We start from the raw sequence: 23692 nt of genomic DNA on the forward strand, positions 1-23692 counted from the left end.
GGAGAGAGTTCCAACAAGGGCTCTGTTGTGCCCAGCACAGTGAAGCTACTTAGATATTTGGTCCATTTTGAAAAACATATTCTGTATCACATTAACAGCATGTTGGTTCCAGCAAGCACAAGAAGTGTTAAAGCACATGTGAAAACCAGTCTAAGACATTTAATTAGAACACTTTAGTTTTAAAGTGGCGTGCGGACCATTTCTCAAGGAGAGACTGCAAACTCCTTACCTGCTGGCAGTGCCGCTGACTTGGGAAGCTCTGTTGGAGTGATTTTGCTCGTCCCAGGGCTTAGAAGTTTGACATAATTAGCGGGGAACCAGCCTATCTGGCGCTTTTTCCCTCGTGCCTAATAAGAAAATAATGGCATCAAAAAATGGTAGATGTTCGTCTTCTTTTATGATCCAATTTGCTTTGGAGCAGAGTACTTACACAAAATTTACATAGAACAGAAATACCAATGGCATTAACAGTAGAATCTATTAACTACTATGTCACAAAAATAAGATGTCACTAAAATTAAAATCGTGGCAGCCATTGATCAGCAAACCTGGAAGGTTTCTGCAAGAGCTAGATCATGAAGATCACAAGTTCAGGATATTCTGTGGTGGGTCTAAGGCAGGAAACTAGTCAGCACTTAGCCGCTCATTTCAGGTACTGTTGAGACTATGGTTAATGTTACTAATACTGGCCATCAACACTCCCTGAGTGATTTCATGAGCCATGCCAGGCACCTGATGTGCATCTACCCACCCAGTTTAAGGACAATACTCTTATCCCTCAGTTTGAGAGACGAGGAAAGTGAGCTTAGAAAAGCTACATGACAGTCCCAAGGCCACAGGCTAGTGTGGAAAGCCAAGCATTACATGTCCACACTCTTCTTTATGGTAAATACATACACCTTTAGATGCAGACGCAGGATTCACAGAGCACAAGGATTCTCAACGTGACACTCTTAAAAACCGGTGAGACCCAGGTGACTGATGGCTCCAGCCACATCTTCCACCACCCTCCTTTCTCCTTAACTTCCATGGGATTCAGCACAAACTCCATCAATTGTTTATATGCCAGGTGTTGTTGGAAAGGATTAACGCGTGGCGTGGAAGGGCTTTGACAAAGCTCTTTGATAAACCAAGGTTTGCAGTTATGATACAACTCCACGAAAAGTCTCTAGTCAGGAATCACTGGCAGGACTATGACTATCCTACAAACTACCAGAGAACATGTTTGTGTACACACACAACACACACACACACACCCTATCTCTAAAAACAGGACCTGATAAAAGCAGTTGCCTTTGGGGACAGGGGTCAGAGGGATACATCTGTATTCAGTTTTGTAACTTTTAATTTTAATTTAATTAATTTTTTTTTTTTTTGGGTGGTACTGGGGTTCTGGGAAACCCTTCTGCCTCCGGGCTACACTCCCAGACCTATTTTATGTTTTTATTTGGAAACAGGGTCTACTAAACAAGCGCACGCGGCTGGCTTCGAACCTGTGCGATCCTCCTGTCTCTGCCTCCCAAGCACGGAGATTACAAGCGTGCGCCACCACGCCTGGCTTGTAACTTTTAAATTTTAAATCACATGAATATAAATACCTATTCCCCAAACAAGAAAATAGGACTAAAAGAAACCTTACATCTGTACTCCCACCTGTCAACTTACAAAGCAAGACATCTCCAGGTTACTTTTAGGAAGGCACATCAGGTTGTGTCCTGCTAGCGTCTGAAAGACTTCATGCTCTTGGCTCACGGAATAAAGCGCTTGTTTTCACAGTGCGACTGCTGAGGACTGAAGCCAATTGTTTATACCTCCCCACATGTTAGTCTATCTAGTGAACTGCCACATGACCCCCAGCGACTCCTGCATGCCCCTTCTGTATAATACAGATACCTCATTGGTAATGTCTTCGTTTGTGTATCCACACTGAGAGTCATCCTGGGTAAAGTGTCAGAAACTACCTCGGACATGGGAAGCCACCCATCTTACTGTGAGTTCAATATTCTCTTTTGAACAAGGTGCTAGGAAAATGAGGATTTAAAGACATTCCATCCTCAAGAAGTTACATTTATATGTGTGTAGGTAACAAATGCTCACGGAAAGCAAGGTAATACTATCAATGTCAGCTATGGAAGACCAAAGAGTGGTGCTGGCATGGGGCCATCCCCAAGGTCAGGAGGAAAGGAGGCTGAGCTTCTTGTTGGGATGGCCCCAGAAAGCTTCTGGAGGAAGTGTAATCTGGCCAGCTTTTTTTTTATTTTTTGGTACTAGGGATTGAACTCAGGGACATTCTACCTCCAAGCTATACTCCCTTGGCCCTTCTTGTTTTATTTTTTTAAATTTTGGGAAAGGACAGGTATTGCTAAGTTGCTAAGGTTATCCTCAAACCTACAATCCCTGTTTCAGTCTCATGTCCTGGGAGTATGGGGGCATGCCACCATGCCCAACGTGGCCAGCTCTTGAGGAACCCAAGAGGGAAGAGTCAACCCTGTGAGGAGTAATGTTGTGAACCAAGAGAGCTAGGTATGACTGTCTGGGGGTGTTGGATGTTTCAAATGAGGCTAGAATTAGCTGGGCATGGTGGCCAATGCCTGTAATCCCAGTACTCGGGAGGCTGAGACAGTAGGATGGTATGTTTCAGGACCCTGTTTCAAGACAGAAAATAGCTCGGAGGTAGACTGTCCCTGGATTCAATCTTTAGCACCATTAAACACACACACACACACACACACACACACACACACACACACACACCCTCTGAAAACAGACAAACACCCTAAGAGACTAGAGCAGAGATGTTCCTGCAGAGTGGTAAGACATTCAGCTGCAAAGGGAAGGTGATGGTGGAAGGCTTTCATGGGAAGGTTCAGGAGGAAGGGCAATGGAGTCTTCAGAGCAGGGGAGGGACATCCGGGGGGCAGCACCAGTGGGTGATGAGGGCACAATTATAGAGTGCCCCCCCCCATGGAGCAGGCCTCCCCTGCCCAGCAGGGTTGGGCCCCATGAAACAGAGCGGGTCTCTAGGATTGCCAAGGCCAGATCCGCACAGTAAACCATGGCTGGCCAGCTCTGTGGTGGGGTTGTTATGGCTGCCCCACAGTGAGCCCCGAGAGTTTCACAGTTAGTCATACTCCAGGCTACGCCTTCTCTCTTGGCAGAGAGCATTCTAGTCCAGGAGGGGACCTATGTCCACCTCAACCCATCTTCCCTGCTCTGTCAGGGCTGGACTGGAGACCTTCCCCTTAGGCCGTCCCTCCTGAGGCCCAGGTCCCTACGCCTGCTGCTCTGGATGCCCTGCCCAGTGCCTTGAGGACCGGCCCTCCACAGCCAGCATCCTCACAGCCAGCTTCCTCCTCCCTCCCACAGCTCTGCTCACGGCCAGACGAAAGCCAGCTGGTGACGGCCAGCCCAGTGACCAGTGGGTTACTGCAGGCCCCCTCCTCGGGACTCTAGGGTTCTCAAAAGGAATTCCAGAGACTACCTGTTCACATGCTCACAAATACTTAGCGAGGCCCCTGTGCTCTGCAGCAGGCCCCATACTCCCAAGGAGGACATGGAACTCTGTCTCCCTGCTACCCATACTCCTGCCAGAAGGCTGTTGGGAACTCAGCTCCTCGGCAGGTCCCCCAGGAATGCCTGTGGGGGTTAACCACGTAGGGTGCCAGCCTTCACACTGTGCATGGAGCCAGGGGGGCTGCTTGTCCAGGCTTGGTCTTCAAACGGGGAGTGGGGCAGATTGTGGGGAGGATGGAGAAACCTTCTGTTCAGGAATCAGCAGGCTTTTACCAAAATCTGAGGATGCTTAAGTCCATTATGTAAAATGGCATAGTATTTACACATAACCTATGTACATCCTCCATGTACTTAATCATCTCTAGAATGCTTATAATATCTAATACAATATCAATGCTATACAAATAGTTGTTATACCATACTGTTCAAAGAAAAATGACAAGGAAAAAAGTCTGTCATGTTCAACACAGGTGCAAAGTTTTCTCAAATAATTTCAGTCGGCTTTTAGTTGAGTCCCCAGATGTAGACTCCATGGCTACAGCTATGTTGTTACTGTAGAGGTCACTTTTTAAAGAAAAGCATAAGGAGCATTCATACACTCTTCAGCTGGGTTCACCCATTGTTAACATTTAATCCCACCTACTTCCTCATCTGACATTCTCTCTCTCCCTTCCCATCCCCTTCTCTGTAATTAATTTTTTAAAAAATATTTGATTACAGTTTCCTTCCATCATGGCTCTTTACCCCTAAGTACTTCCATTGGTATTTACTAAAAGTAGGAATATTCTCTAAGAGAACCACAGTACAGCTATCAATTTTAGTAAAATTATGGTGGTATAGTAATTTTATCTAATCTGGCATCTATCCCAATAATGTCCTTTAGAGCATATTTTTCTCATATGAGGTCATGTCAAGTAGCAGATACTGCCCTCAATGGTTACATTTTGTAAATCTTTTTCTTTTTCCCATTGATGTTTTTGGAGAGAGAATACGGTCCCTCCCTACCTCCTTTTTACTTAGACATCCTTTATTTTGCATTTATCAAATGCTTCCTCATGATTAGACTCAGTTGATGTTTTTCTGGTCAAATGAGTATGGAAATGATACTGTGTCTTTTTCAGGCAGCCTGCTTGGACAAGTATTATATCCATTTGTCTCCACTGGTGATGCCCTCTTTGATCTCTCATTAGGGTGGTGCCCTAGTTCCTAGCTATATAATTACTGTATTTCACTAGCAAATAACACATGATCTGTAGGAGCCATTTGAAGGCCATGTGCGTTGTCCATCCTTACCAAAAACTTCCCCTTGGTTTGGCGTCCAACGATGAGTCTGACCATCTTTATTGATGGTGTGCAACACTAAGCTGTCAGCATACTTCCTGAGACCACTGATGAAAGGCTCCACTTCTGAATGCCATGATCCTAGGGATGGCTCTGTGTAGGCATTCATTATCTATGAATTCTCATGGTCCCTCCACTCATGATTTCAACTCAGGAATTGAATGAATGAATTTTCAGATGAATCCTAGCTCTGAGAATTCTGAGACAGCTACTAGCTGTCTCAGCTTAAGAACCAAATAGATTCCGATACAGTGGTATCTCCCACTAACTAACTGCAAGATTTAGGCAGTGAGCAGTTCTTTGTACTTTGCAATGAAATACTGCTCCTTTGGGATTTGGCATATTCAGACTTGGACAGGGGATTTTAAATAAATAGATAAGAAACTAACTTGCAGTTCTCCTTCCCACCATCCGCCTGGGTTCTTTTTTCGAATCAAAATCAGCTGACCAGGGGCCAAAGTAAGTTGCTCGGGACCGGTGGCAGTATACGAAGCAATAACCTGAGCAATTTCTGAAAAACAAGATCAAACATTGCGGCACACTGTTAGAGTCGCAAGGAGACCCTAGGGAGACAGCCACCTACCAGGGTCATCGATCAACGCCAGCAAAACCGGCATAGCAGGCTGATTTTCTGCTGAATGTGGGAGGCTCTGAACTGCGCCCCCTCCCCACAGCTATGGTGAGAATCAGCATTCGGGCTTGGCTGATCTTTCTGTCCAGCTGTCCCCTAAGAGGTCCTCTCTTTATCTCAGACTTACCAGCTTCCTGAGAAGGAAGTCACCCTTCAGCCCACTCTGTGCAGCATGTGTCCCAGCCCCTCACTTACCAAAAACACCAGATACAGGGGCTGGGCCTCAGATCCCACCCCGCCCCCACCAGCACTCAGTGAATGAAGGAACCCAAGGAAGGCTTTTCCTTTTGCCAAGTACAGTAGAAAAAGAATTCTATTTTCAGGAGCCTGGCAGCAGCAACTCTTTATGTGTTGTGGTTTCAGATTCTCCCTCCCACAAATATAACCATTTTATGGCTCACATTTTGGGGGTGATCCCTAAACTTCTGATACGAACCGTGGCAACAGGTTTAGTTGTTTTTATTTCAAATTAAAGGAGGAACCTGGAGTTCAGGAGGAAATTTCATGCAAAAACAATAATTCAGAGCAAAAAAATAAAATATGCAAGCCGTTCTGCATTGTTCCTGAATGTTAGAAATCCCATGGGAAGAATTCTAGTGGGACCGCAGAGCAGGCTCTGAAAAGTGTACTTCTGATGGCACTGAGGTGGAGTGTGAAAAGACAGGCTCCTCCTCTCATGGCTTCTGGCGCATCAGCAGCACCGCTGCCTGAGCTTCTAGAGGCCAGACGGAACACACCACTCTATTCCTCTATACTTGCTCCCTGTCCTGATGGTTTTAAAAGGGGTAAAAGGGCAGAGAAAAAAGGAAGGAAAGAAAAAGGGACAAAGGAGAGAAAGATGGAAAGAAAAGAGGCAGAAAGCCCCACACTCCAGCAGGGTCGTCTGTGTTTCTACCAACTCCAGGGGAGGAGTAAGACTTGGCACTGCCCGAGGCCATTCTGCAGTGGGAAGACAGTCACCACGGTGGGGTGCCGCTCTGCTCTGGGGCAGGCCTGGCCTGCCAGGGGCTTCTGAGAGCTCAGGGAAGCAAGAACGCCATGGCCCCGCTTGCAGACGGCTTGGCTCTGACTGAGAGTCTAGTGGGAACCTACGTGAGGATGAGGGCTCTCCCGTGATGTGCCAGGAAGGAGCCCTAGGTTCCAAGAGTTTTCGGTTTGGACAGAGTCCCACTTGGTGTCCTATTTGGCATCAGAGGTTTCTGCTCCTCCACGGACCTGGCATACGAGCTAGCGATCTGCCCCGACATCCTGTGCTGCCTTTGGGTCCTGTGCAGCTTGCTAGTTTCAGGGTGAATGAAGTTCAGCCCACCTGGACCTGTTACATGAAACATCTGGACATTGTGGAATGACAAATGTTAAAGATGTAGAGGACTCACAGTTTGAGCAGATGTGACCAGGTGGTCCAATTTTCTGGAGTCTGACTAGCAAACCCCCTTTTCCTGGCCACATAAGCCCACTTGGAGCTGTGCACCAGACAGACACAAATCCCTCTCAGCACAGCAATGACTGTTTCAACCTATTCAACCTATAATTCTCTAAGGACATGACAGTCAAAAGCACAAATAACTCAGACCAGGAAGCCAGGCCATACTAACCATATTATTTCACATCTGCTTCCTTCTTCTCTCTTTTATGCCACTATTTATAGAACAGGTGATTTTGCTTAAATAAGCTAAGATGGAATTCAGAGGCACGACTATAATTTTGTCCCTTCGATGCATACCTGGGAAAACCACCCAATGGCTTCTCCACCAAAAGGACCTGTAATCTGTAATACCTGTTGCTCCTCTGCTCTCCTCCACTGACTGTGTCCTGAGGTTCAATGTGCTATCAGGAGATGACAACGGGGGCTTCCTGAGGCTCCCTAGAAGATGAGCGGGGGGCTGCTGCCCCACAGCCCTGCAGCTCTGTGCGCGCAAACTTCCCACCATCTTGCCTGAGCTATTTCCTCACAACCCAAGAGGACATTCTGTCTCCCCATGTGTGAAGCGAGAGTCAAATTTCATAACCATGTATATATTATTAATGAATTACGAAGAAAAGATCTACTCCGACCATAATTAGGAAAGATTCCTTTGTCTTTAGGTTTCTGGCTCTAATAAACAAAACTGGGAGCAGCTATCAAATATATTCATAACATCGAAACATAAGCATTAGGGTTTGTAACTTACCAGGTTTTTTTCCTAAACTCCCTGTTTTCCCAGCAGTTCCAGAGCCCTTAAAACAGAGCAAAAGGTCTCATTTGCACGCTGAAGAATTTTGATCATGTAACTTAAAAAACAATGAAACAAACCCACTTGAGCCCCTAAATCCCACTTTTTATTCTGAGGGAAACACAGTAACACTCTCTCCTGACAGGAGAGTACACCTCAGGATACACGGGCCTTAAAACAGGTGGCTTTTACTCTTCTTTTTGGACTGAAGATTGAACCCAGGGACATTCTACCTCTGATTTATACCCCCAACCCCTTTTATTTTTTATTTTGAAACAGTGTCTAACTTGCTGAAGCTGGCCTTGAACCTGTGATCCTCTACTCTCAGCCTCCCGAGCACTTTCAGGATTACAGGCATGTAACACCACACCTGGCTGGCTTTAACTCTTTAAGAGGAGAAAGCACGGTGCATGGCCCTAGAGATCCTAGAGAATACCCCGGACAAGGGCAGAGCCAAGGGGAGGCTCCCTGCTGCCGGCTCCCTACACACGTGCGCAGGCAGCAGTTAATTAGGCAATACTTCACACACAAAATGGATGGACACTGCAACAGACATCCATGAGTCTATCTTCCAGATTTAATACAGTAAAATATCACCACTTTGCTACAGGTGCCCCAGAGTTTTCTTTGTTAAGCAGCACACAAGGGTGGTGGAATCCCCTCCCCCTCCCCATTCAGCCTGTTCCATCCAAAGAGGGGCTGCTGTCTTGGGTAACCTTCCCCCCAACTTCACACTGTCTAAGCACTGACATTTCTCTACCATGTTGGAACCACAGCCACAGAAGCAGACTGTATTTCTTTCCAGCTACTAAGTGTTCGAGCACTGCTCTGACTGAATTCCTCTCCTGGGTACTCATGGAACTTCAAACCAGCTGAGCCAGCCAGAGACCTCGAGAGCCCAGACAGGCCAAAACGCAACTGCTGTGACAGAGCGCTTTACTGTAAGTTAACGTTCACTCTCCAGTCCCTGTCTTGCGGTAAATGAAGTATTCCTGAAACGAGAGCTGCCGTACGAATACAAAGGTGAGGAATTCAACTTATCACGGTCTCTGTATTTTGGTCATTGAAATTTAGTAACCGTTTATCAGAAAAGTCTGGGTCAACCTTTACTGGCTGTGCATTCTTTAATGAATGCACACATACAGCAGCAGTCTTTCTTGCCGTTTTTTTGGCTGCACATCAAATAAAGGAATGCCAACGAAACAGGACTTGAAGGACCGTCATTTGCCCTGTATACTCCATAAACATAAGCAGCACTCAGTGCAGGCTAGGCCGTGCTCCTGCCGAAGACTGGCCCCAGGCTCGTGCCCACAGCGTGGTGCCAGGAGAGAGGCTGTATGTAAGCAGGACAGAAGAGCTCACTTGCTGCATTTGTTCATTATTAACAATATAGCTAGGCATCCATCTGAAAACATCTCCTCCCCCTCTCCTTCTCTACTGGGGTTAAACACGGCATCCCACCTGAGCTGCACCCCAGACCTTTTATTTTCTTATTTTGAAATAGGGTTTCACTAAGTTGCTGAGAGCCTCACTTTGTTGTAGAGGTTGCCTCAAACCTCTAATCCTCCTGCTCCAGCCTCCCAAGTACTAGGATTACAGGCATGTGCCACCGAACCCAGCTCTACTAATAATTTATGTAGCTAATAACTTCTGACTATGGTTAAGGGAGCAACTTATAACTCAGCTTACCTTTTAAAAAGTCAGTTTATTTTAAAAACATTTACTGACTTCAATAAGGGTTTTTAATTAGAAAACTGTGATTTACTGAAATACAATACAAGTAATGGCTTCTATATTTTCCACTGTTGATGCAGATTATTTTCTTAAACTCTTTAGGTAAACATAGGCAAACTCCAAACACATTTTTTTTTTTTGGTACCAGGGATGGAACCCAGGGGCATTCTACCTCTGAGCTATATCCCCCAGCCCTATTATTTATTTATTTATTTATTTATTTATTTATTTATTTATTTATTTTTGTGGTACTGGGAGTGGAACCCAGAGGCTCTTCTACCTCCGGGCTATATTCCCAGACCTATTTTATATTTTATTTGGAAAAAGGGTCTCACTAAGTAGCTGAGGCTGGCTTCGAACCTGTGTGACCCTCCTGTCTCTGCCTCCCAAGCGCTGGGATTACAAGTGTGTGCCACCACACCTGGCTCTTTATTCTTTATTTTGAAACAAGATCTCCATGAGTTGCAAAGGGCCTCACTAAGTATCTGAGGCTGTCCTTAAACTGCAAGCCTCCTGTCTCAGCCTCCCAAATGCTGGGGTTACAAGCATGTGCCACCACGCCTGGCTTTCCAAGTACTTTAATAAAGTAAAAATAAATTTAAATGCAAACCAAATGGCTTTTGTATTTTAACGGATCCAAAAGGTAGTCACTTTAGAAGTTTTCACGCATAACACCAGAAATCAAGCTTCATTTTTAGGTTTCCCCATTCCCCTTTAAGTCTTGTCATCTGTATGGTCTTATTGGAGCCACTTGGTATGATTCTCCCTCTCCAGGTCTATGGGGCCCAGTGGGCCAGTGGTTATATAGGAGGAAGTTGCTTTCTTCTAGTCTTCTGTGAAATTCTCCAACAGCGAACAGGCTCACACAAATCCAGCCCGGAGAATTTCAGCAAGCTACTCTCAAGACCACAGGAAGACGAGCAAAACAAAACAAAATATAACAATAATGACACCCCTTAAAAAAACCAACTCAAGCATATAAAACTTTTCTGGAACTGCAGGGAGGTGGGGACAATGGTAAAACCAGCCCCGCAAAGTGGGGCAGCTGCACCACACTGGGAGCGCAGGCCTGCAAAGGAGCCGGCGCCACCTCCTCCTGGCACTTAGGTGGGAGAGCGCCAGCTCTGCCCACCTGCTCACACTTGGGCACGCGGCCTGTGTGTGCTCTGTGAGGAGGAAAAGAAAACTACTGCGCATTGACTGTGTTTTTAAAACAAAAACAAAAGAAAAAAGAAAACAAGTGCCAATTCCTCTTGGTTTGTTTATGTGGTTTGTCTATTAAGTCACTACATCTATACCCTGAAACTCTCCACTAACTGAACCTGGCCACCCACGCTTTGTGGGAGCCCCTTACCCCACTGTGCTAAACCTGCACCACCTCGAGACCACATTTTATGCAATCAAAGTTTTAGGACTCCACTTAACAATAATGGGAGCCATTTGCAATTCACAAGGCCAATAGTGTTCTGAAAGTGTGCCAGCCTCTTAGGTCTTGCATTTTTCTATGGTGTAGACAGAAAAACACAAATTGAAGAAATTTTCTGCCTAATATTCGGGGGCCAGAATACTTTCATTTACATTGGCAAAATATTACTCTGGGACATCTCAAACTCAATGACCATAAAGAACAAATCAAGAAAGTACAATTCAAATCATAAGTCAGTTACATACAGGAACAGAGATGAACACTGAATGTCATGACCCAGCTGATAAAGAGCAGCCCGCTTAAGGCGGCCTCCCATGGCCCTTGCAGTTCGCTTTTGGGCAGCCTACGCTCACCCCACAGCACCGAGTAACAAGGCCAGGCAGCTGCAGGCCCGCTGTAGTTACTGTCACACACCACGACTCCCCACCAAGAGAACCACCGCACGGAAAGGGAAACAGTTGATGTGGGTTTACCTCTGAGTCTTTAAGCCTCACATAGTTAGAAGGGAAGACTCCGGACTTGTCGCCCACTGTTCCCGTCCACCAGTCACCATCTTTCTTGGTAACCAAAATCACATCCCCTTGCTGAAAGGTTAAATCTCCTTGCTCAGAACTCTCGTAAGTGTACATGGCAATAAATTCTGGTGGGGAGAAATATTGAGATACGGAAAGAGCTTGATTGTTTAAGGAAATCCCAGATAGTGTTGCAAAAGCAAGTTTATGAATCAGGAAATTAGGATAAGATCCATTTAAGAGAAAGGCTAGTCATAGATAACATACTGAGCTGCAGAATACCCTGAATTCCCCCAAATGCACATAAAGATGCGGTGACTGCAGAGAGGGAGGCAATTTCTGTGAGGACCCAGCCTCAGAAACAAAGAACCAATTACATGTCTAGTGACACTGCACTCCAAGAATGATGTATGACTTAGGGTCAGCGTTTCTTTGACCATCTAAATGAAGATGGTTTTTACATCAAGTTTTAACTGACATTTACTGAGTACCTACTTTGTGCTGAGCACAGAGTCAGAGGCATTCACACACAGGTTCCTGATGTGCAAATATCTGCATTTCAGTTTCCAAGTCTGAAAAACTCTTACAGTTTACCCTTTATGTAAGTTAAAGACACACTTTTTTTTATTACGTCCTATTATACCATATACAGATTGCATAAAGCTGTTACAGTGCAAAATAAAAAATATGAGACATTTAGTTAAAAAAGGACACCTACTTGTCATTCAAATGTATAAACAGAGTAGATTGATGATGAAAGTAACATGTACCGAATCCTAGAAAATAATCAAGCCTTTCTCAAAGAGTTAAAAAGACCTTTTACTTTTATTACATTTTCTTATTCATGTAACTTCCCCTTTAATTTTTTTAAAGTACACTTTTACTAGTACATCGTGGTCTCCTATCATGCAAACAGCACTGGGTGAGCTCAGTCCTCTTCCCCACACATGATACTGAGATTGGCATGGATAGTTTCACATATGTATATAACATCAACGGAAGTGTTTTCATTAATTCTCCCTAAAATTTCCTCTTAAAGAATAAGAAATAATATTCTGTAGTGTCTTGAATTTGAAGGGTGTGTGTTCCACAAGAAAATTTTCTTTTTTAATTGTAAATAGAACTCTACGTTTTCATTTGATTCTAAGGCTTAGAACCAAGTATACTATCAGAAAGACCACTAGACACTACACTAGGTATAGCAGAAAAGATTTACAGAAAGATGTGTAAAGTTCTTGTTTCTATTTTTCTCTATTTCATCCTAGCCCTTTGTGTGTGTGTGTGTGTGTGTGTGTACAGCCTCCCAAGTACTGGGATTACAAGGTGTGCCACCATGCCCAGCTCCTTTGTATATTTTTTTAATACAGAGAAACTACCATTTACTCAGAAAGTTCATTTTTATGATGGATGGTTTAAGTTTCTCACTAAAACTACAAATGATTTTCCTTAAATGCAAAGTCTTAATATTAATAGGCAGAAACTTAGTACGGAGACCTCTACTGGCCAATGATACCTTCTATAATTATACCAATTATATCTTGTATTATGCCTCTATAGAAGGTACTAATAAAAACTAAAGCAGACACACAGAAAGAGAAAACCTAACACTGTGCTAATGTGGGCATCCCAGAGAGCTCTGCCAGGACCGCCTTCAGCTTCAGGGTAACCTGTGTGCTGTCCAAGGTCAGCGGCACCTGCTGGGAGAGTGCTGGAAAACATCCTTGGGGAAAACAGGACTCTGTCTTTAGTTCTCCAGCACCGGAAGCACACACCGTAACGGTTAAAAGTGGAAGAAATCATTTCTCATTCAAGAAAATGACAGTCTGGAGGCTTTAATGAGGGTATTCTTTTGCCACTAAAAACTTAACATTCAAACCCTTCCCTCGTCACCTTGCTCCCTGCTACTATTCTTTAGTTCCCACTTGGCCATTTCAGATAGGATCATGGGCAATCTATATATTTCCCGTGATTCCTCAACTTAAAGGTCACTTTTGTTAAAATGGATCCAAATTTTGAAGACACTTTCAAAATGCTTAGGAAAATTCAGAAATATCACTCCTGGCTAAACTGAATATTGCAGTTCAAAATAAAAAGTAGCCTAAAAGACTGGGAAGCTTCCTGTACCCACGACATGCACAAGGCACTGTGAGGTTGCTGCATGATTACAGTGAAACCCAGAGATACCTCTAGGGATGTCAGAGGGCTCAGGCCAGGACAAAGTCACTACTATAAGAGTACCCAAATGAAGAATGTGTTTAATCTGGTTTACAATTAACTTTAAATTAGAAGACGTTCAATGCAGTATCAGCAAGAGGCTCATTACTACTCATGGATACCTCTACTCAGAATTTCTCATGCTTCTACGTCTGCAATCTTTCCTAATATTTTTAATTCATTTCTAAACAGATGACCAACTAAGATCAGAATTTACCTATATTCTGTTGCCTGACTTAAAAAAGTTTAGTTAATCTGTGACCTATTCATTGAGGCCAGAAGTGTTGACACCTTTGTACATGTTTCAAACTAAATAAACATTTCTCCACATCCTCTGTTTTAGGAGATGGCTCTAACAGTAATCCAAAAAATAAAGCAAAAAGAGAATAAAAATAGCAAATGTTTACTAAGTTTTATTCTAAAATCTTTACACTATTTATTTATTTACTTATTGGTGGTCCTAGGGAGGGACTGAACCCAGGGGCATTCTATCTCTAAACTACATCCACACCGCCCCCCCCAGCACTTTTTATTTTGAAACAGAGTATCATTAGGTTGCTGGGAGTCTAGCTGTGTTGCTGAGGCTGATGTTGAAACTGCAATCCTCCTGTCTCAGCTTCCCAAGTACTGGGATTACAGGTATATGCCACAACACCCAGCTACCTTTACACTTTTTCTAGCATAATCCTCATAATAACTTCCTACCTCCAGAGATGGTTATTATTCAGTATCACAGGTGAGACAGTTAAGCATGACTAAAATAATACAGTTAGTATGTGTGGAGGTCGGGACAAAGCCCAGCCTTCCAATGACACTGAGTCACATAGAAAATGCTGAAGCTTTGTGGCTGGTATTTTGGAGGAGGGGAAAACTTTGCTTTTTAATATGCCAACTGGATATGTTGTGTTTAAATGTGCTTTTTGCTTTGTTCTTCTAATAATGCATGAAAAGTTATTAAGATAACAAGAAAGTGTAAAGAGAAGTATGCTAGTAGCTATTTTAATGCTGGTACAAAAACAGGATGTGATAAAAAGCTAGCTCATTTTAGAGATGAGGAACATTTATAGTTATAGTTCTTTTTGTAGTGCTGGGGATGGAACCCAGGGGCATTCGACCTCCAAGGTACACCCACCGCCATATTTTATTTTTTACTTGGAAACGGCCTCACTAAGTTGCTGAGAGCCTTGCAAAGTTGCTAAGGCTGGCTTGAACCTGTGATCCTCCTGTCTCAGCCTCTCAAGTACTGGGATTGCAGGTTTATGCCACCATCCTTGTTTAAAAATTACTTTTGGCCAGAGTGGTGGTGCATGCTTGTAATTCTCAGTATTTGAGAGGCTGAGACAGAAGGATCATGGGTTCGCAGAAAGCCTCAGCTACTTAGAAAGGCCCTCTGCAACTTATTTAGAAGCTGTCTCAAAATAATGAATAAGAAATAGGGCTGGGGGTATAGCTTAGAGGTAGATTTCCCCTGGGTTCAATCCTCAGCACTGCAAAAATGAATGAATAAGTAAATAAACAAAAAATTAAAAACTAAATAATTACTATTAAAATTCCTCTTGAAAAAGAAATGTTGGTGTAACTCTGAATTACAATTAAACCTTAATCCTTGCTGTCTCTATTGAAGCAATTTATTATTTATTATTTATTTTTTATTTTTTGTGGTACTGGGAATTGAATACAGGGGCATTCTACAGTCAAGCTCTACCCTCAGACCTTATTTTTTGTTTTAAAATAGGGTCTCACTAAGTTGCTAAGCCTCACTGAATTGCTGAGGCTGGCATTAAACTTTCTTTTTTTTTTTTATGGTACTGGCTATACCCCCAGACCTATTTTATACTTTATTTGGAAACAGGGTCTCACTAAGTTGCTGAGAGCCTCACTCAGTTGCTGAGGCGGGCTTCGACCTGTGCAATCCTCCGGTCTCAGCCTCCCAAGTGCTGGAATTACAAGCGTGCGCCACCACACCTGGCTTGCCATTAAACTTTTAATCTTCCTGTCTCAGACTCCCAAGTACTGGGATTACAGGCGGGCACCAGAATAGCCAATTCAAACAATTTTTTTTTTTTTTGGTGGTACTGGGGTTCCTGGAAACCCTTCTATCTCCAGGCTACACTTCCCAGACCTATTTTTATACTTTTTTTTTTTTGAAACAGGGTCTCTTAAGCCAGCGTGGCTGGCTTTGAACCTGCGCGATCCTCCTGTTTCCGCCACCCAAGCGTGGGGATTACAAGCGTGTGCCACCACACCCGGCCTTAAAACAATTACTTTAATAACTGTATTCTTCATAGGCAAAGTTTCTATGGAATGCAACAATTTTATTATATAAACCAAATAAATCATTCTATCCTTGTAAAATTTATTCTGGGAACCCATGAAAATTTACAATATAATTGGTAAACTATGACATCTTTATTTTTTTTGGTGGTACTGGGAATGGAACCCAGGGGCCTTCTACCTTCGGGCTACACTCTCACACCTATTTTATATTTTATTTGGAAATAGGGTCTTGTAAACCAGCTGAGGCTGGCTTCGAACCTGCGCGATCCTCCTATCTCTGCCTCCCAAGCGCTGGGATTACAAGTGTGCACCACCACACCCAGCTTAGTTTCATTTTATTTATTTTATTTTTTTGTGGTACTGGGGTTCCTGGAAGCCCTTCTACCTTTGGGCTATACTCCCAGACCTATTTTTACATTTTTATTTGGAAACAGGGTCTCCTAAACCAGCGCGCATGGCTGGCTTCGAACATGCATGATCCTCCTGTCTCTGCCTTCCAAGCACGGGGATTACAAGCGTGCGCCACCACGCCCGACTTAGTTTTATTTACTTATTTATTTATTTTTTGTGGTACTGGGGTTCCTGAAAACTCTTCTACCTCCGGGCTACACTCTCACACCTATTTTATATTTTATTTGGAAACAGGGTCTCTTAAGCCAGCGAGGCTGGCTTCAAATCTGAGCGATCCTCCTGTCTCTGCCTCCCAAGTGCAGGGCTTACAAGCACGCGCCACCACGCCCGGCACCAATTATGACATCTTTTTTTTTTTTTTTTTTTGCGAGTCTGGGGATGGAACCCAGGAGCATTCTACCTCCGAGCTACATCCCCTGCTCTATTTTTTTTTCTTTATTTTGAGACAGGGTCTCACTGAGTTGCAAAGGACCTCACTAAGTAGCTGAGGCTATCCACGAACCGTGATCCTACGGTCTCTGCATCCCGAATGCTGTGATTACAAGCGTGCGCCACCACGCCCAGCATAAATTATGACATCTTTTAATTACAAAATCTGCTCAAATTTCTACATATGGAAATCCTAGTTCTGGTCACCCTCCTCAATTAGTAATATGATGATTGTTGTGAATATGGTACTCATGCAACTTTTACCAGTAGGGCATGAAGTATATAGGTTTTGTTCATTTTTCATATTTAGGACTATGTCATGGAGCAGAAAGTAAGCAATTAATTTTGACTTTTTTTTTGGTACATTCTACCTCTGAGTTACATCCCAAACCCTATTTTATTTTATTTTCTATTTTCAAACAGGGTCTCATTAAGTTAAGGAGGCTGGCCTGGAACCTTGGATCCTCCTGTCTTAGCCTCCTAAGTTCTGGGATTACAAATGTGCTCTACCATGCCTGGCTAATTATTTTTACAATATATACTGCAGATGAATATTTTAGACCAAAGCAATCTGGTTTAGTTATTTACATGGAGCATGAAAACAACTTCTGCTTCAGCTGGAGTAGTAGCAGTGACACTTGTATTACTGTGGGAACTTTAAAGAAAAATACTCATCTAAATAAGTGGATGAGACAATACATTAGGGAGAGTAATTCCAATAATTTAGCTAGAGATTCTCAGAGAACTTGATCCTTAGTGAATGGAATGTCAAAGAGCTCTCAAATCAAATCAGAAAATTTAATGTTTTTTGTTTTTCTTGTATTATTGGAAAATTAGACCCAGGACTTCATGTATGCTAGACAAATGCTTTACCACTGAGCTACATCTGAGTTCCCAAATTCAGTTTTTGATGAGCAGCATCTCGATAATATTTTGAAAGCCTCCATAAAATACTTTTTGTAAAGAGCTGAACCTTCATTTTTTTTAACCTTAGTTTATCAAACTGATTCTAAATGAACATAGCCTACTTAGAAGTGAAATCCAGTTTCATTTCAAACATTTGTTCTTTGTACTGTAAAATGTCCTTTACCTTCCTAAAGAACATAATAGGATTCAGGTCCTCACCTTCTCCTGAAACCGTCGGCTTGGTTGCCGGGGAAGCTACTCTCTTCAGGCTAGCAGGACTTTCTGAAGAACCTGAATCAATGCTGAAAAAGTGAGAAGAAAAGAGTATTTTAGTTCTTATCAACAAGAAAATAATACAAAAGATATCAATTTTTCTCTTTTAAAACTTTGAACAATCCTCAGATGAAACAGTTGTACTTAGCTAAATTAAAAACACAGTCAGATGCTAGAGGTGGGGGAGGGGTTCTCATATTCATTTTTGTTATGCTGGACCCACAGCACTTTGCTGTGTTGGACACACAGCCTATGTACTACTGGTCTATTCCAAAGCATGACGGATAGATACTCTTGGAATATTTTTGCTATTTTTATCTTAAAGCTTATAATTTGTTTTGAACATTTCTATGGTTGGAATGATTAAACAACAACTTTGTAGGTTCCATGCTATACATACACCCTAATGAAAAAGATAATTCATTCTTCCAAATATTTCCCCCAATGCCTTGGGCTTCCTAAGTATGTATGTATGTGTTTATGTATGTATGTGTATGTAGTATAGATGTCTTTATTTGGTATAACATTAGATATCAAGCATAAAGAATCATAATCTCCAACCAATGCATGAATGTTCCAGGTCTCACAGTAAAATCATTTCTTGTATAATTTGGTAAGTAACAGGGTGAACAGGCTTATGAGCACGTATCTGTAAGAGGCTCCCTTTCTATATTACATAGACTAACCGTTACAGTTCAAGATCCCGAAGGTACAATAATCATGCAGCTTCCATCTATAAATCTTAACTAATGCAAACAATATTAAACGCCTAATATTTTTTCATCAAGCAGAAGCAGATAAACACAAAAATACCTTGTAGATTTCCTTACGGGCCCTGAAATGAGTTTCACGTAAGACTTGGGGAACCAACCCTTCTGACCTTGAACTTCTCCAAACCACCACATGTCTTGCTGCTCCAGGACGGTGATGACGTCATTTTTGTTAAAATTTAAATGGTTGTCTTTTTTGGCTCTCCAGGGATACAGGGCTTGCGCTTGTAGCCCCTCCACCTTTTCACCCTTGTGTGGAATGACATAAAGGACCTCTCATTACATTGCGGTTCGTTATCGGTTACCAATGTTCATGGCTGCTTCCTTTGCCTCGCGAGCACTCAGTCAAAAGCACCCTGTCTCAGCACAGCACGATCACTGATGGTTCAGTGTTTCTCAGAAACTGTTTATTTCCAGCAGTGAAGGTGAAAATCTGGCAGCATATCCACAGAGGTATCGTCTGGCCACCTAGTATTTCTTATTTACTTGATACGGGGTCTTGATATGTTGCCCAGGCTGGCTTCATATTTGTAATCCTCCTGCCTCAGCCTCCCAAGTAGTTGGTATTTCAGGCATGCGCAGCGACAACCAGCTTTAGATTTTTCTACTAAGCTAGAGAGTCACTACTATGGCACTTGGGAGTATACCTTTACATTCTGGTTCTATTTTAACTGTTAAGCTGCCCGGGGAACCTGTCCATTTTCAACTGGACTTCTATTTCTAGTGGAGGATTAACACTGGAGCAGAAATCTGGTGAGGTAATTAAATGATATTTTAATTTGGGTGGAAATGGGAAAATATGCCATGTACTGGATTGTGCTTGTTTTAGAAACAGGATTTCATTAGCATAATTTTATTATAATCACCACTTATTGTCCATCTATATGCAATGCACTGAGGAGTTACAAAAAGCTGCATAAAACACCATCTCTGCCTCCCCCCAGATAATCTGGAGTAAAGTATTTTATTAACTGTACAGGACTATAAGAATGGATAGTATGATATGATTAGCTCACAGTCAATGGGAAAGAAAGAGATCAACACAAGTAAATATACCCCCTGGCAGAGCGAAATACTCTACAAAGAGGCTCCAACTAGTCACTGTAGGAACACAGAGGAAAGAGGGATGAGCTCTGCCTGAGAGTATCAGGGACACTTCCACAGGGCAAGAGCCATTTGAGCTGGGTCTTGAAGGATGAGAAGGGTTCTGGCAGCCCAGGCTGTGGAGGAAGGGCACTCCAGGCTGAAGGCACAGCACGGGCAAAGGCCGCCAGGTGGTACACTGCATACACTGCCCAGGGTCCCGGGGCAGAAGGAGCACAGTGCAGGGCTGCGTGGAGCCTAGGCTCATGCAGGGGTGCAGGAGATGAGGCTGCAAAGGCAGGATGAGCCACTCATTACCTTTTAAAATAACTCTATTATAAAACCATTACAATATCTTAAACATTTGCTAACAAACAAAACAATGTCGACTTTCAATCATCTGCATAAATGAACAGCAACAAGGAGAGTTAGTTCAGAACTAATTTCTGTTTGCCTTTGGAAGCTATTTTTAATTTTTGTATTAAGATATGATTTTGAGGGCTGAAAATGTAGCTCAGTGGCAGGGTGCTTGTGTAGAATGTGTAAGGCCCTGTTTAAAAAAAAAAGAAAGCAAAGAAAAAAAAGGAAAGAAAAGAAAAAGAAACAAAGATATGATTGTGATAAATGAAGAATTGATAACAAGCCTGACAGTTTGAGTGTCTATGTGGATAACCTCTAGGTCCTCCTCTTCCTAGGTTCTCAGCTTCCTAAACCTACAACATCCCTATTTCTTTCCATTTCTGTCCTCAGAACCGAGCTTTCTCTCAATTGCAGACAGGATCCCGTATTCTTTAGCTCCCACTCTCCTCTCACAGTGAACCTCTGCCTCACCAATCCACAGCTTTTCGGCCTCTCAGCTACTTTCACTATTTTCTCCACCAGGACCGGACCTCAGAGTGAGCCATGTCTACCAGGCGTTCATAGTATTTCTGACCCTCTAATCTGAGAAATGTCCCCTGGGCCTGGTCTTTTGAGTCTTTTCACATGGATGAGCCCCGGCAAGCCCAGCCCAGGTCGCACAGAACAGGGCCCCTGCGCCTGAACCCCGGGTCTGCCATTACTAATCCTGTGTACTTTGCCAATTGTTTAATCTCTCTAAACCTCAGTCTCTCCATCTATATGACATAGACAGCACTTTCCTCAATTGCTAAGAAAGTTGGGTGAGATTTGTGCACAGTGGTAACAATCGCAGCATTTCATAGTACTGCTATCATCCCTAGTCTCAAGCTGTGTGGCATTGCTAGAGACAGCTGAGGGGATGTGCAATGACTAAGATTCAGGTCAAACCCACCTAGGCAATCCTTCAGGAGTTTGACAAAGGACAATAATGTGCGTACTCCTAAACGTCTGCACCCTGCAGGCCCTCCCATGAGACGGATGCCATGTGCCCCACCGCAACCTCCTTCTCCGTGTTTCCTCTCCAATCTCTCTTCACCCTCCTCACCCAGAAGAAAACAAATTCTGCCCTCTTTTCTGTGCATTCATAACTGTGTCCACTTTGTGGCAGCGAGGCCCTCCAATACTTGACTTTCAGAGCCCTCGCTCAGCTGGCGACAGAGTTGGCTGGTGCCTTCCCAAGACCCCCTGCGGCTGCTCCTTCTCTACCCTCCACAGATCTGCCCTCTGCTTACCACTCATCTCCTCCTCTGTGCCCTATGGTGTGTGTGTGTGTGTGTGTGTGTGTGTGTGTGTGTGTGTGTGTGTGTGTGTTGCTGGGCATGGAAGCCAGGGGCACTCCACCTCCGAGCTACACCCCTAGCCCCATTTTGTTTTTTGAAACAGAGTCTCACTAAGTTACAGAGGGCCTCATTAAGTTGCTGAGGCTGGCATTGAACCTGCAATCCTCCTGTCTCTGTCTCCCAAGTACTGGGATTACAAGTGTGCACTACCATGTCTAGCTATAATATGGGTTTATCTTACTCTTTCCTAAGTCTGTAAGATAGTCTACTTAGCACACACACTGATCTTGTCTTTATTCTGACCACAGCCTTAAATAATATGATCAACTCCTCACTCCCAACTTCCAGAAACAACTCCCTCCTCCCTCGATTGCCCACTCCTGTCCACGCCACATCGTGCTCCTCCACTCCTTCCTCTGTCACCGAGTCACCATTACTGCACACAGACGTGTTAAATGGAGAGTCAGGGCAGATGCAAGGGAAAGTATGTCACCTCCTGCTCAGTAGCTCCTTCCTCTTCCAGGCCACATAATGCACAGTGCTTGGGCATTTGCTATTGGAGAAGTCATCCTATATATTATTTTTTCTAGGGAGGACTCCAATGTATGTTTATGCAAAGATAAGTCATCTTTCTTTTACCCCTCAGACATGTTCCACCAGCCTGCCATCTTCTTGTGTTCTTCATTTCCCTTTAAAGTGGATTTTTTTCTTCTTCTTTTTTGGTGTGTGTGTGTGTGTGTGTGTGTGTGTGTGTGTGTGTGTGGTACCAAGGGCCTTCTACCTCCGGGCTACACCCCCGACCTATTTTATATTTTATTTGGGAACAGGGCCTGACTAAATTACTGAGAGCCTCACTAAGTAGCTGAGGCTGGCTTCGAACCTGTGCGATCCTCCGGTCTCAGCCTCCCAAGTACTGGGATTACAATAGTGCGCCACCATGCCCTACTAAAGTGGATTTTCTTGTTAATCTTGGGCCTCTTTCCTTCCCTGCTGGCCCACAGGTGTGAATCCACCCTACGGCGGCTCCTCCCTGTGGCTTCACTTATCCCCCTCCTCCACTTTCACTGGCTCCTCCCTACTTGGCAAACGTGTGCTCAGCCAAATCCAGGCTCCCTTGCTCTCATCCGGGCGCTAACAGGCATCATACCCGCGCAGCCTCTGCTTTAACCTCCTTGCACACCACCTCTCCCGGGATGCGCACCCAGCACCTGCCTTCCATCTGGGTATTTTCAAAGTAGACACTGTCCATGACCCACTCCTGCCTCCCAGATGTGTATTTGCTGTTTGGTTTGATTGTTTACAGAAATTTCATTCTTTTAACTCTATTGTATTAAGTGAAAGAACAACATTCAGAATAACCACCTTTATCCTCTCAGAAATAATTCTTCTATCCCAGGGCACTTTTGAATTTCCCATTAACCTGCAACCAGTCTGTCTTTTCAGGAAATACCCAATGGGCGAGCCACATGGATTAACCTAGGATTTTGCTTGCACACATCATGACTTCCTGCCTTAAACCCTCTTCTCATAGCATTTTCTGTACAATATGCCTGCTCTTCCCATTAGTAAGGTCTTACCCAGGAGTAAGGTATAGCTGGAATGTCACAAGCGAAGCTTCTCTGATTAGCCTTCTTCAGTGGAGAAGTTGAGCCCTCAGGCTCCTGAGCCCGGTTCAGCCAGCCACCCCAGCCACGGACAAGGAGACTTACTTCTAACCAACATTCCCAGCAAGCAGCTGCTGATGCTGTGGGTACTGCAGAGCATGTTAAATCTCTACACCATCACTGACTGTCCTTACCTGGCCCAGCACAGGAGACGGGGAGGAGCCAGTGGCTGTGGCCGGAGTGAAGGCTGATCTCTGCCTTAACTGGCCGGTGCTGGGTACAGTAAGAGAAGGCTGGGCTGCCCACGCATCCCAGTTATCTGTTTCTGGCTTCTCATTTGTGTTGGTGGGCCACCTGGAAGGAAAATCACACACTATAAATAGTATTTTCTAGCACACCAGCTTTCCACCCACCGTGTGTGTGTGTGTGTGTGTGTGTGTGTGTGTGTGTGTGTGTGTGTATACGTGTGTGTGTGTGTGTGTGCGTGCACGCATGCGCGTGTGCTGGGGATTGAACCCAAGGGCATTCTACCTCTGATCTACAGGCCAGCTCTTTTGTTAACAGGATCTCTCTAGGGTGCTGTGAGAGTCTTGCTACATCCCAGAGGCTGTCCTTGAACCTGAGATCCTCCTGTCTCAACCTCCCAAGTACTGGAATTATAAGCATGCAGCACCAT

General features: G+C 43.9%; 1 protein-coding gene across 2 annotated transcripts in view; it reads right to left on the reverse strand.

Moving 5' to 3' along the window:
- The window catches only part of ITSN1 (intersectin 1), a gene marked incomplete at both ends in the record, with an annotated part of 173042 nt that overhangs the window by 50173 nt on the left and 99177 nt on the right, over positions 1-23692 (reverse strand). For both annotated transcript variants that reach the window (XM_080695676.1, XM_080695677.1), the window contains 7 exons: positions 230-347; positions 5244-5365; positions 7657-7702; positions 11332-11498; positions 17827-17909; positions 18694-18899; positions 23211-23370. In XM_080695676.1, the coding sequence (XP_080551802.1) occupies positions 230-347; positions 5244-5365; positions 7657-7702; positions 11332-11498; positions 17827-17909; positions 18694-18899; positions 23211-23370 (902 nt within the window). The remainder of the gene's footprint in view (positions 1-229; positions 348-5243; positions 5366-7656; positions 7703-11331; positions 11499-17826; positions 17910-18693; positions 18900-23210; positions 23371-23692) is intronic.

Source organism: Muscardinus avellanarius (assembly GCF_963383645.1).
Source record: "Muscardinus avellanarius genome assembly, chromosome: 5".
NCBI classification, from domain to species: domain Eukaryota; kingdom Metazoa; phylum Chordata; class Mammalia; order Rodentia; family Gliridae; genus Muscardinus; species Muscardinus avellanarius.